The following is a 12,445-nucleotide window of genomic DNA, read 5'->3' on the forward strand; positions in this document are numbered from 1 at the left end:
GTATTATGAAGAAGGTGTGGCAAAGGCAGGCACTGGACTAAAGCATGTAGATCAACAAGAGGCAGTCAAGGCAACTCTATGACATTGCCAAATACTTTGAGTGGCCTCTCATAGGCGCCCAAGACAAATTTGGGTCAGTAATTGCCTGTTCTCATGGAGGAAACTCTTTCCCGGAACAATTAAAGAATGTAATGCCTATTGTAAGAAACCATACTGCTCTAAATGATAGATAAACTAAAGAAGAGAGAACAAAAAGTTCAGGAGAAGCCATAAAGCAAATAATTTGGTAAACTTCCACAAATAAACAAAGATCAAAATTAAAAACACAAATACATGATATTGTCACTGAAGGTCTCATAGACATAGGTGTAGATGTAACAATAATTTCACCAGAATCTTGGCATCTAAATTGGCCTCTTCAGAATCTAAATGTTCAGTTTTTAGGGGTTGGACCTTAATCTCAGGTAAAACAGAGCATGAGATGGGTCAAATGTACATGGCCAATGGAAAGAGAGGAAAATTAAAACCATATGTGGCTAACATAGCAATGAATTTATGTGAACATGATTTATTAAAGCAATGAAATATTCTGGTTAACATTCCCCCAATCTCAAACACAAACCATACATTAATATATGTTAGAAGGTATTATAAAGAACAGTCACTGACTATTCAGGTTGTACAAGAACAGGGCACAACAATTACTGATCTTCCAAAACCAAAAACAGTCCTACCTTTAAAATCGTTGATGGACAACCCTGTATGGGTTACACAATGGCCTTTAACAAGAGAGAAACTGTAGCCTTAGGACAGCTGGTTTAGGAGGAATCAAATAATCAGCATACTAAAGAATCAACCAGCCCTTGGAATTCTCCTGTATTTGTTGTTTAAAAAAATGGCAAATGGAGAATAGTAACAGATCTAAGAGTTGTTACTAAGGTAATTCAGTCAATGGGTTCTCCATAATCTGGCATTCCTTTGCCTTCTCTATTGCGTAAAGGATGGCCTCTTACAGTTATTGATTTAAAAGATTGTTTCTTCACTATACCTTTTTGAGAAAAAGACAGAAAAAAAGACAGTGCCTACTTATAAGAATTCTGACATCAATAAAAATTCTCCCATATGGAATGTTAAATAGCCCTACCCTGTGCCAATATTTTGTATGTCAGTCATTTGGAAATGATACGCAAGCAATTTCCTCAGTCTATAGTTTATCATTACATGGAATATATCTTATTAGCTAATTCAAATATAGATACTTTAGAAAGAATGTTTGAAGCAATAAAGAAAATTCTGGCTTGCTGGGGATTACTGAGAAAATACAAGAAGGAGATTCTATCAATTATTTAGGATATCGAATATGTTTACAAAAAATTAGAGCCCAAAAGGTGCAAATTAGAAGAGATCAATTGTAGACTCTTACTGACTTTAAAATAGTGCTAGGAGACACTTTGTATCATTATTGGGGTAAAACCTTATAAACTGAGTAATTTGTTCAAAATCATAGATGGTGACAAGAACTTAAATAATTCCTGGAAATTATTAGCTGAAGCTAAGAGAGAATTGATAAATGTCCTACATTTTTCTTTTCAGGATCCCCAAAAGATGCCATCACCCTTCACCCTCAGACAACAGAAACTGACTTTAAGAACACAATACCAACATTCCCAAGAGATAGGGTAGATGTTTTTTGGTGTTTCACTGGGTTATGGATATTTGCCATTGTCTAGGGGGGTTAATTATATGTTGTTATTAGTAATGGTCAGGTAAAATTGAAGAAAGAAGATTAGATTCAGAGTTCTTTCTTTGAAAAGAAAGGGGGCTATAAAGATGATAGGTTGTACAGGTATATTATTGAGTCTACTCTGGAAAGAAAAGGGGGAATATAAAAATAGGATTAAAAGGTAGATTATTGAATCTACTTTTAAACCAAAAAGCAACTTGTTTTAAATATTTTACATTGATATGGACCTTTGTATATTGATTCAAATTTGAGATTAATTTTGGTAGTACATACTATACATACATTTCTACTCTTCTTCAAGGTATTGTACCTATACAGCTCATTTAAAATGTAATACAAGTTTATAGGCCTTGAAAGCTTAATATAAGGTATTAGTTGGCATAAGGAAATGTAAGTTAATATTTAGGCTTTACATTACAGTCAAATTTGTAGTCATATTAGGTATGTTTTCAAGGTCAAACATATATTTTAGATAAACAGGTCATCTTCAAACACAGCAAGATCTACAGAATATAGCATTTAAGATGTTTTAATAACATAAGTTTTTTTTTTCTTTTTAATGACAATGAGACATGTCTGCTCCTGGCAGCACCAATATACTTCATTGAAGAAATTTCACATAAACTTTACTTTTTTACTTATCCAGTTAACCACTAGGTGAGAAAATGCCCCTGCCTCAACTGCTGACAGTATGCTGCCCAAATTGTACAAGCAGGACATAAAGGAAAGAACTGTCTAAATTTTCCACGACAAGGAGGGACAGCCCTTCAGTATATCCTGCTTCACAGAAACATCTGTCAAATATGCTAGACCTGAATGCCAAAGATGGATACCCCAACATTGCAAAGGAAACTGGGATGACTGTCCAGGTAGCTGTTTCTATCATATCTTGATGTGGGATTCCCCTCTGTGTACTATGAATACCATTGGTTAATAAAGAAACTGCTTTGGCCTATAACAAGGCATTAATTAATTATCAGGAAAAACTAAACTGAATGTTGGGAGAAAGAAAGCAGAGTCAGAGAGAAGCCATGGAGTTGCCACCAGAGAGAGACATGCCAAAACTTTGCCAGTAAGCCACAGTCACGTGGTGATACACATATTAATGGAGATGGATTAGTTTAGGATATAGGAGTTATCCAGAAATACACTAGAGTCATTGGCCAAGCAGTGTTTAAAATAATATAGTTTCTGTGTGATTATTTCAGGACTGAGCAGCTGAGAACAAACTAGCAGCCTCTTACAACAGTATCTCACACTCTTTGGAAGATGTTTGTTTGCACTTCCTGCCTACTGATCTACATGATGAGTTCTAGGACCACCAGGGAGACCTGTTACGCTGGGATTGAGAACGCTCACAGGATTCCCGGGCACTGTTCAGCAGCTCTGCTATTCTGAGCTTCAGAGGCTTGGCCTACAACACTGCTTCAGGACTCTTCTAGATCCACACTCTTCTCCCTGGTGAAGGCAGGGCAGGCACGCTGTACCTGTCTGGGCACACGGCTACAGAGGGATGGTGCCACCGCTTATCTCCAGCAATCTGAGAGTTAGGCGCATGCCAACAGAAGATCTGGGTCTAGCTACACCATGGGCCACAGCGGTAGCATACATGTTTTCAACTTGATTTAATTGGAACTAGCATCCGGAGCTAAGGAAAATGTTGCTGGAGTAGATAACATAATTGTAGCTTCAACCCAACTAAGGAACATAAAACAAGACTGCACATAAAGAGCAAGGAAAAAGATCCAAGTCAGCAAACCTACAGGCCTAAATGAAATATGTCTAATGGATTCCAAGGTGAATTTTCTTGAAGCCAAGAAAAAGAAACATTCTCACACACTGATACTCACAAGTCCCAATGAAACTCTCTGACTTCAGAATTCTCTCTCTTATGACTGGAAGCACAATACACACATATATGTGTGCACACACTCATGCACACACTCACACCCTCACTGACACACACACACTCACACATACACACCCTCACTCACACACACACTCACACTTGCTCATACACACTCACACATACACATTCACACTCATACACAAACACATTCACACACTCTCACACTTACATGCAGCATAGAAATCCCACATGACGAGTCTCTCTTACCTTCCAGAGTTCGGGGGGGCCCTTCTACAAGTTTTGCTTTTGTGTGAGAGTATTTTAGGGCCAACTGCAAGCACTCTGTTCCAAATTCAAAATCATAGTCACTACACTGGGGACAAAGGAATAAAGAAACATAGAGCAATTAACAAACTATAATACAATTGGTAAGACATAAAGCAAAATGAAATAAAGAGGTCTTTTATTTCAAAAACGAAAAATACAAAGGGAAGCACTCAGATCATTAGCAAACGTTTTTAACTATTTGACTGTGTTATAGAATAATTCTTCTTGTACCCTAAAACTGAAGTAAAACAATGAGCAAATAGAAAAGTTTAAAGCATCTCAGAGATCTGGGCTCCCCAGGGTGTCTAAGACCATAACAATATTTATTTCTGTTGCTCATACTTGAAAGAAGGACTGAGGAATTACCAGGTCAGCAACCTCCATTTAACAAACACACATCTGTAAAACCCAAATCCCCTTCTCCCATTTATAACTTGATATAAAACTATCATGGCTATGATTCATTTTAATATTTAGAATATCAATATGCCATTCTTAAAACAATTACATCTGAACACATAAATGGTTCAATCTTTCATTATATAGAAAAATGGAAAGTACACAAATACAGTAAAATGCACATTATTTTTAAGTGAAAACATCAAAATCACTAAGCAACAACCTAATTCACTGAAGCTCTGAAAAATGTTCCATCGACATAAAGGTAAATAACACAGGAATCATGTCCTCAGAGGAACATCAGTCTGGAGTGGGGGCTGACTTCAGAAACTGGCAACAGAATTTTGTCTGCAGCACTGGAAGGGTATCTACAGGAAAAATCCTGGGAAAGTTACCTGAGTGCATGTGAGGTTATTAGGAAGGGCCTATCCGAGGCAATGGTCTCTGGTCTCTGAGTGCATGTGAGGTAATCAGGAAGGGTCTATTCCGGGCAATGGTCTCTGGACTCTGAGTGCATGTGAGGTTATTAGAAAGGGCCTATCCAAGGCAATGGTCTCTGGACTCCAGCTTTAAGATTAACAGAAGATGAAGAACAATGTCTAATCAAATCTTGTCTGGGTAAGAGCATCATTGCATGTTTATTTTCCAAGATTATGAGTGAGCATGCACCTATGTGTGAGGATACACCTATGTGTGCATGCACCTAAGTGTCTGTATACACCTATGTGCGAGGATGCACCTATGTGTGCGTGTGCAACTATGGGTATGTGTGCACCTATGTGTGAGGATGCACCTATGTGTGTGTGCACCTATGTGTGAGGATGCACCTATGTAATGGAGGACTCTCATTGGCTAATAAAGAGACTGCCTGGCCCATTTGATTGGCCAGCCCTTAGGTGGGTGGAGTAGACAGAACAGGAAGAAGGAAGTGAGGTAGATGGCTCAGTCAGATGCTACGCCTCTCCTAAGTTAGACAGACTGCCATGCCTCTGCTCCTCTGCTCAGGGAGAGAGATGCGATGGAGCCAGCCGTTCAGACATGCTGAATCTTTCCCAGTAAGACACCACATTGTGGTGCTACACAGATTATTAGATATGGGTTAGTCAAGATGTGAGTAAGAGGCTGAAAACTAATGTGCCAGGCAGTATTTAAAAGAATACAGTTTCCGTGTAATTATTTCACATGTAAAGCTAAGCATGTGGGAGTAGGGCAGCGGGAATCCGGCCCACAGTTCCTCACTACACCTATGTGTTTGTATTACCTTTGTGTATGCACCTATGTGTGTTTGTACCTATGTGTTTGTTCGTGCACCTATGTGTGTGTGCACCTATGTGTGAGGATGCATGGGATATCGGTGTACAGGTGGGTTCTGAGACCTTATGTTTGTGTGAGAAGTACTTTACCCACTGAGCCCCCATGTAAGGGGAACAACAACAAGGCACAATAATGAATACAGTTTTCAGCACAAAATTCAAAAGTTGTTTTATTGTTCTGGAAGATTACAAAATCCTAACTGTAGTAGCTTTTGAAATTAATGAAGAAAACAGGCAAATTTGCAGTCTTCATTTCACCTGGACCATCACACCTCACGCCTTCTATTTTCATGTGCTATACAGTAGAATTTCTAGGAATGCTTAAGTGCAGTATCAAGAGCTGCATTTGATAAGACGAATGTTGATAGACCTCTGCTATTCACTTTCAACATTTTTACAGTATTATCTATAGTATGTGAAATGTCTACAGAGGGAAGAGTTAGCCCATGGTTAAGTTCAAACAATGAGTAATAACCTCCACTCTTCCCTGGATCATCACACTACAAAAAAATATGAACACTCCCTAGCCAGCCGGCTGGTCTCACAAAATGCATAATGAGAAAAGCCCATAGGATGAGTTCCTTCCTTCCTGATTCCCATGGTGGTGTGAAACACACTGGATGCTATGCTCTTGGCTGATGGAGGAGGGTCATCTGTCTATGTGTTACTTTCATTGGTTAATAAAGAAACTGCCTTGGCTTTTTGATAGGGCAGATCTTAGATAGGCGGAGTAGACCAAACAGAATGCTAGCAAGAAGGCAATGAGGCAGATGCCATAGCTCTCCTCTTCGAGATGGACGCAGGTTAGAATCTTCCCGGTAAGCCACTACATACATTAATAGAAATGGGTTAATCAAGATATGAGAGTTAGCCAGTAAGAGGCTAGAGCTAATGAGCCAGGCAGTGTTTAAATGGATACAATTTGTGTGTTGTTATTTTGGGTGTAAAGCTAGCCGTGCGGGAGCCAGGCAGGACGAAAAGCAGGTCTGCTCGCCTCATCACTACACTTGGCTATGCTGTAGCTAAGTCTGTGGAAAACAGAAAAATATAATGCAAACATATATATAGACTTGCAGTGTCTCTTCCTTTTGCATATAGATGTGAGTGAGCCAGTACATGTGTCCTTGCTCTCATAGGAAAGTGTAACTTTTCTGAGGTCCAACGTGTCTTTCCCAGCCTGTGACCACAGCAGCTCTGGATGGATAGAAGATAGATAGATAGATAGATAGATAGATAGATAGATAGATAGATAGATAGATAGATAGATAGATGATAGGTGTGTGTGTGTGTGTGTGTGTGTGTGTGTGTGTGTGTGTGAAATTTATTCAGGAAAAAGAGGCTGGGCTTGCTTAGAGACAAATCTGGACTTACCACTATATAGATTGATATTACAAAGGTCTTGAAGAATTTTATAAAAACTTCAAAAGTAAGTTCAGAAGTCTGCAATCAGTGAAAAAATCTGAATGTCTGCTGTTGCAGAATATTAATGATCAAACTCTTCTTACTAAGACATGGAAAATTATAAGATTTGACACACATATATGAGCAAAAGAAAGACTAGAGAAGTAGCAAAGGGGTCATGAACCAAAAGTCATGAAGCCATGAGATACATATTTCCTACAGGTAAGTCATTAGTATCATGAATTTTATAATAACAGAAAGTGGAATAACATCTCCATACTTGGCTTGCTAATTCCACAGGTGTGTGGAGAAAGACCACCAACCCAAATCATGGACAAATTAATTAAAGCAAGTTTTATTAGTGTGTATTTGGGCTGTCTCCCCCTAAGACAGAGTTCAAGAGATCAGCACTGGGTATGGGAAAGATAAGGCCTTTCCAGCTCAGGAGTAAGGGATTTCCAAATTGGGGATTGAGCAGGCAAATAAGTATGGGTCACAGAAGCAGACATAGGCATAACAAGTTGCTCATAACAACCCTCTGAAGCAAAGGTGCAAGGTGGTCACAACAACCTCTTTGAAACAAAGGTAGGTTTGCCATTTCCTGGATCAGGCAATACAGAATCATTTGTAGCTATGGTTACAGGTGGGGCTAGCTTAATTCTTGAAAAGCAGAGATTTAATCATAAAACGGAACAAGCCAAGTCTGTTTTTACTATAAGATAGCTTTTAAGTACCAGATGGAGATAGGCTGGTTCATCAGGCCCTCCTCAGGAATCCTCCGTCCAGCAAGAAGCCCTCGCCTACACATATAGCTATCGGTCTACTTGTTTCTGTTGCTGTCTATATTGGCTATAAGAACCCTGCACACATTAATAACAGACATTTTCAGTTCCTAGTTGGGTCCAACTTCCACAGTTCCACCACTTCTCGACACTCTATTAAAAGTTAGAATGCATCAATGAGATCACCAAGTTTCCTAAATGCTGCTCAATCCAGTCAAGCTGATAACCAAGATAAACCATTAGAGTCATGTTGGTCAGGATCAGGATCTCCTGATGCCATTTCTCAAGAAAACTGCTCAGGAAAGATTTGATTCTGTACTTTATTTGTTTCTCTTTCTCAATGATAGAAGAAGTGCTTGCTCAGCTTCTACACATGCTATGAAGGGGTAGCAGCTTCTGAGCTCCTTAAAGAAGACCACACAGACTTCCCAGAAGGCTACAGGGGATGATAGTCTACAAAACTGGAAGGGAAAAATGAGGCAGGAAAAGACCTGATGTGGAAAGCCTATATACACAAAGGAGTAAAAAAAGGAATTCCAAGATGGGAGTCAAAAAGGAATCTCAGTGATTACACTGCGGGAGCAGACTGAGAAAACAGGCAAGAGGCTCAGCAAAGATTATCTGTGGGAGGTCTCAAAATAAATAGAATGCTTCTAGACATGAAAATCTGACATGAAAATCAGAACTGGCATGAGGTGCTTTATTTTTGTGGTGTTTCCCATGTATGTCTTTCCTGTGACTACTTCTTTCCCCACAGAATGCAACATTTATTATATGGTTATTTATAAATTAAATATAATGTATGTATTTATATTGTACTATTGACAGGAATAAGGCACTCTGTTTCCTAAACATGAGTGCTTACTAGTAGGAAGAGCAGTTTTATTTCAAATATAGATATCTAATACTTTCAGAAAACCAACCTGATGTTGGAGAGAAAATAAAATCTAAAATCATATCTATGTATTGTTACTCTATCATAAAATTTTAAATCTGTCTAGCATTAGGACAAACTAAACCCTTATGTTTACCTCACTGAGGCTTCAAGCCCATGAAATCTCCACTGTTCTTATACTGTCCTCATCAACCAGTAGGCAACGGTTAAACGACTGAAGAGATTTATTACCGGGATCCCAGCTTCCTTGTTCCGCTATCCTAACAGCAGATGTTCCTTATAAACTCAGCCACAAATTAACCATGTTCTAATCAGCTTTCCTGGTTGGTATTCTATACATGTATCATGTGTATGTGCACATACTATTAAAAAGAAAAAAATCTGCCAGCATAATGGTATACACTTCTAATCTTAGCATTTAGGAGGCAGATGCAAGCAGATCTATGTTTGGAGCCAACCTAATCTACATATGGAACACTAGACATCCAGGGCTACACTGTGAGACCCGGTTTAAAAAAAAAATCTGTTGCAAGGCTTGATGTGAAAACAATCCATTCATTCCCCTAACTATCTTTGTCTCACATACAGGCAATCATCACATGTTGTAAACGCTAATCTAGTATGTATTTCTATGTGTAACAGTCAACCTTTGCCCAGTAATAAGTGTGCAGAAATTCTGTGGTCAGTTACAATAAACTGTTCATCACACAACTGTAGGGTAGCAGAGGTATCATTCTTCCACTTGTAGGTTGCAGGGCTCTGATTTCATCCGTTTGCTCTGGTGACTTAGACTGGAGGGGCAGCAACTTAGACTGTCTTCCTATGACTTCTAAGGGCAGCACAGAGGACAAACCCAGGACTGTTGGCACACTGTCAACCTCCACCTGTTACATCTAGCAAAATCCCTTCCCCAATGCAAATCAGGCAGACAGACACAAAATTGAGAAGGAGACACTTTGCCCAGAAGGGTTCATGGCAATGGTACAAAAGCAGGGCACTGTTTCCAAAAGACGATGACTCCACTCTGTGTGATTTACCTACCACACAATGCTTCTAATTAATATACCTGTGATGTGACCTTCTGCTTTTTCTGTTTTGTTCATTCTCTTTTGAACAACGACAAAACAGCTTCATCTCTTTTCCTCACCACAATACACAGCCACACTTTTCAGCCCCCATCACTTCAGTGCTGTAACTTTACTCTTACCAACGTGGAGATTTTACATCATTGACTATGTAAACTTTTCTCATAGCTAAAACACATAATGCCAAAAGTCACTTTCCTGAATAAGTCTGCTTTTCATAGAATTCGAGATTGTCTTTTGTTTTATGTGGTTATCTTTCTGTATGATTATAACTCTTTAATACTGCACACTTGGCTGTTCATACCCACATCTATTCTCAAGATATGCTAAGACTCATGAAAAAGTCGCCCTTGGAATCTCCAGTTCTTGAAACCAGAACCATTGTGTCTTCTGGCAGTTCCATAGGTATCGTTCTCAGAATGCCACATGCCATCTCAGGGACATTCACGATCTTTCTATCAGTAACCACCCAGGCCCTATGTATGCATGCAATCTTCTTTCTTAACTGACCCATTTTCCCAAAACAAATCCTCCCAGAATTTCCTATGAAAGATTGTATAGAGAGGTTTATAAAAATATCTGAGATGTGTATGTTCAGGAACTTCCTCCTAGATTTGGACAGATTGCACAAACAAAAGCTTTCCAAAGACAGATAGCCACAAAGATACTAGCTACAGAGACCAGGGGCAGGGGCTTCTCCGTGGGCAGTCAGCATGCACAGGGGCTTCTCAGTGCATAGGGGCTTTTCAGAGGGCAGTCAGCATGCATAGGGGCTCCTCAGTCTGCAGTCAGCAAATATAGGGGCTTCTCAGTTAGCATGCACAGGGGCTTCTCAGTCGGCAAACGGCATGCATAGGGGCTTCTCAGTGGGAAGTCGGCATGCATAGGGGCTTCTCAGTCAGCAGTCAGCATGCATAGGGCTCCTCAGTCCACAGTCAGCATGCATAGGGGCTTCTCAGTCAGCAGTCAGCATGCATAAGGGCTCCTCAGTCCACAGTCAGCATGCATAGGGGCTTCTCAGTCTGCAGTCAGCATGCACAGGGGCTTCTCAGGCCACAATCAGCATGAATAGGGGCTTCTTGGGTACCAGGCAGCATGCACGAGCTCTGGAGCTGCGGTTTGGAAGGAACCCCGGCCTCCACTGCAGCCTGTGCTCTCTTCACACTGCTCCCAGAGCTCACTAATTTGTAAATGTTCTCAATAAACGTGAACTGTTTTCCTTTCCTCAGTTCCTAAATGTGGAGAGTTCTCCGCTGGCCTCCACTTGTTTGGAACTCTGCCTTATATATCTACTGATTCTCTGCTATTAATTCACCTTTCAAGCTGAATAATTTTCTTTTGTTATTGGCATTCCTTCTATTCTTGATCTTAAAGATTTATGACAGTTTTATCCCTTTCAATTCTCTTGAATGATGTTTAAGTTATGAGTAAAATGATATACATGTCCAGTCCAACTATCAATTCCAAGAAACAGAAATCGTGTGCACATTAATTACATACATATTCCAAACTGTCTTCTCCAAAGACGGCTTCTGTTTATGTCCCTACAAATAGTATGCAATTGTAGCAGGTTTTTAAATATAAAGTAAATGAATATGACTCACAGGGATTCAAACCCTCTGAAAATATGTATTGTGTATAATCAGATTATTTTTCTGGGAAAGGAAGGATTCCTTAATTTTCAGAGGTTTTACAATGCACCCCCAAAGTTAGGAATTACTGTTTTATGGGAATCATGCAATGGTCCATGGCTACAGATAATCTGATTATACATCCTTCCATCCGTGAAAACCTTCAAATTACTATTGCAGCACAGCAGCCTGGGAAGTTTGCCCACCAGGGAACAATATATACATTTGAATAGAACTGAAGCAAAGGCATGCATGCACAGGTTTCTCACTGTGTCGTTGGGGGAGCATGCTCACAATATTCAAGCGTTCACAAAATAGACCAGTTTACAATTAGGTAAACAATGAACACCTGCATTCGATTTATCATCTCAGCATCAAACCTGAAGCATTTTGCATACATTTACATGGTTTGAATTATGCAATGCACCTGAGAATTGCATGAGACAGTTATCCAAGAAGCTTTGTTCTTCTATCAGATCATCTCCTGAATAAACAGCCTCAGACTGTGTCCCTACGAGGTTGATACAGAAACACCCCTTGCTGTATAAGAAGTAAAAGCACAAATGAACTGGATACGCACAAGATTTCTTTTGAGGTACGAATTTTTAAATGAGTTCACACAGAATGCATTTGCAAAGGCCTTTAAATATCTTCTACAAAAAAAAACAAACCTATAGAATTATTTTAAATCTTTGCAAACCTACACAGTCAATGTTCGTAATGAATGGCAATCGCATCCATAGCTGCCAGTTCAGCAATGCAGAGATTTTTATTTTTTTTTAAATGTATGTAACCGGATAATTATTGCAAAGCTATAGTATGGGAAGCAACTTCACTGTAATAAGCAATATTAAATTTTCACTTTTAGCCTTTCTGTTGACTTCCACAATCAAATATTGTCAAACAATAAAAAGCAAAAAATGTCAGTGGACTCTCATTTATCTTTTTGAGTAAACTACTCAAAAGTTAGACAATAAAATCAGAAAATGAAATAGTGGCCTAAATCGCAAATCATTAAT

General features: G+C 39.3%; 1 protein-coding gene across 1 annotated transcript in view; it reads right to left on the reverse strand.

The window, feature by feature from the left end:
- Crppa (CDP-L-ribitol pyrophosphorylase A) overlaps window positions 1-12,445 on the reverse strand; it is a 254,540-nt gene that overhangs the window by 170,396 nt on the left and 71,699 nt on the right. Inside the window, 2 exon segments of the mRNA XM_038337019.1 lie at window positions 3,861-3,881; window positions 3,883-3,966. Coding sequence (XP_038192947.1) covers window positions 3,861-3,881; window positions 3,883-3,966 — 105 coding nt within the window.

This window comes from Arvicola amphibius, chromosome 7 (assembly GCF_903992535.2).
Source record: "Arvicola amphibius chromosome 7, mArvAmp1.2, whole genome shotgun sequence".
Taxonomy (NCBI): Eukaryota; Metazoa; Chordata; class Mammalia; order Rodentia; family Cricetidae; genus Arvicola; species Arvicola amphibius.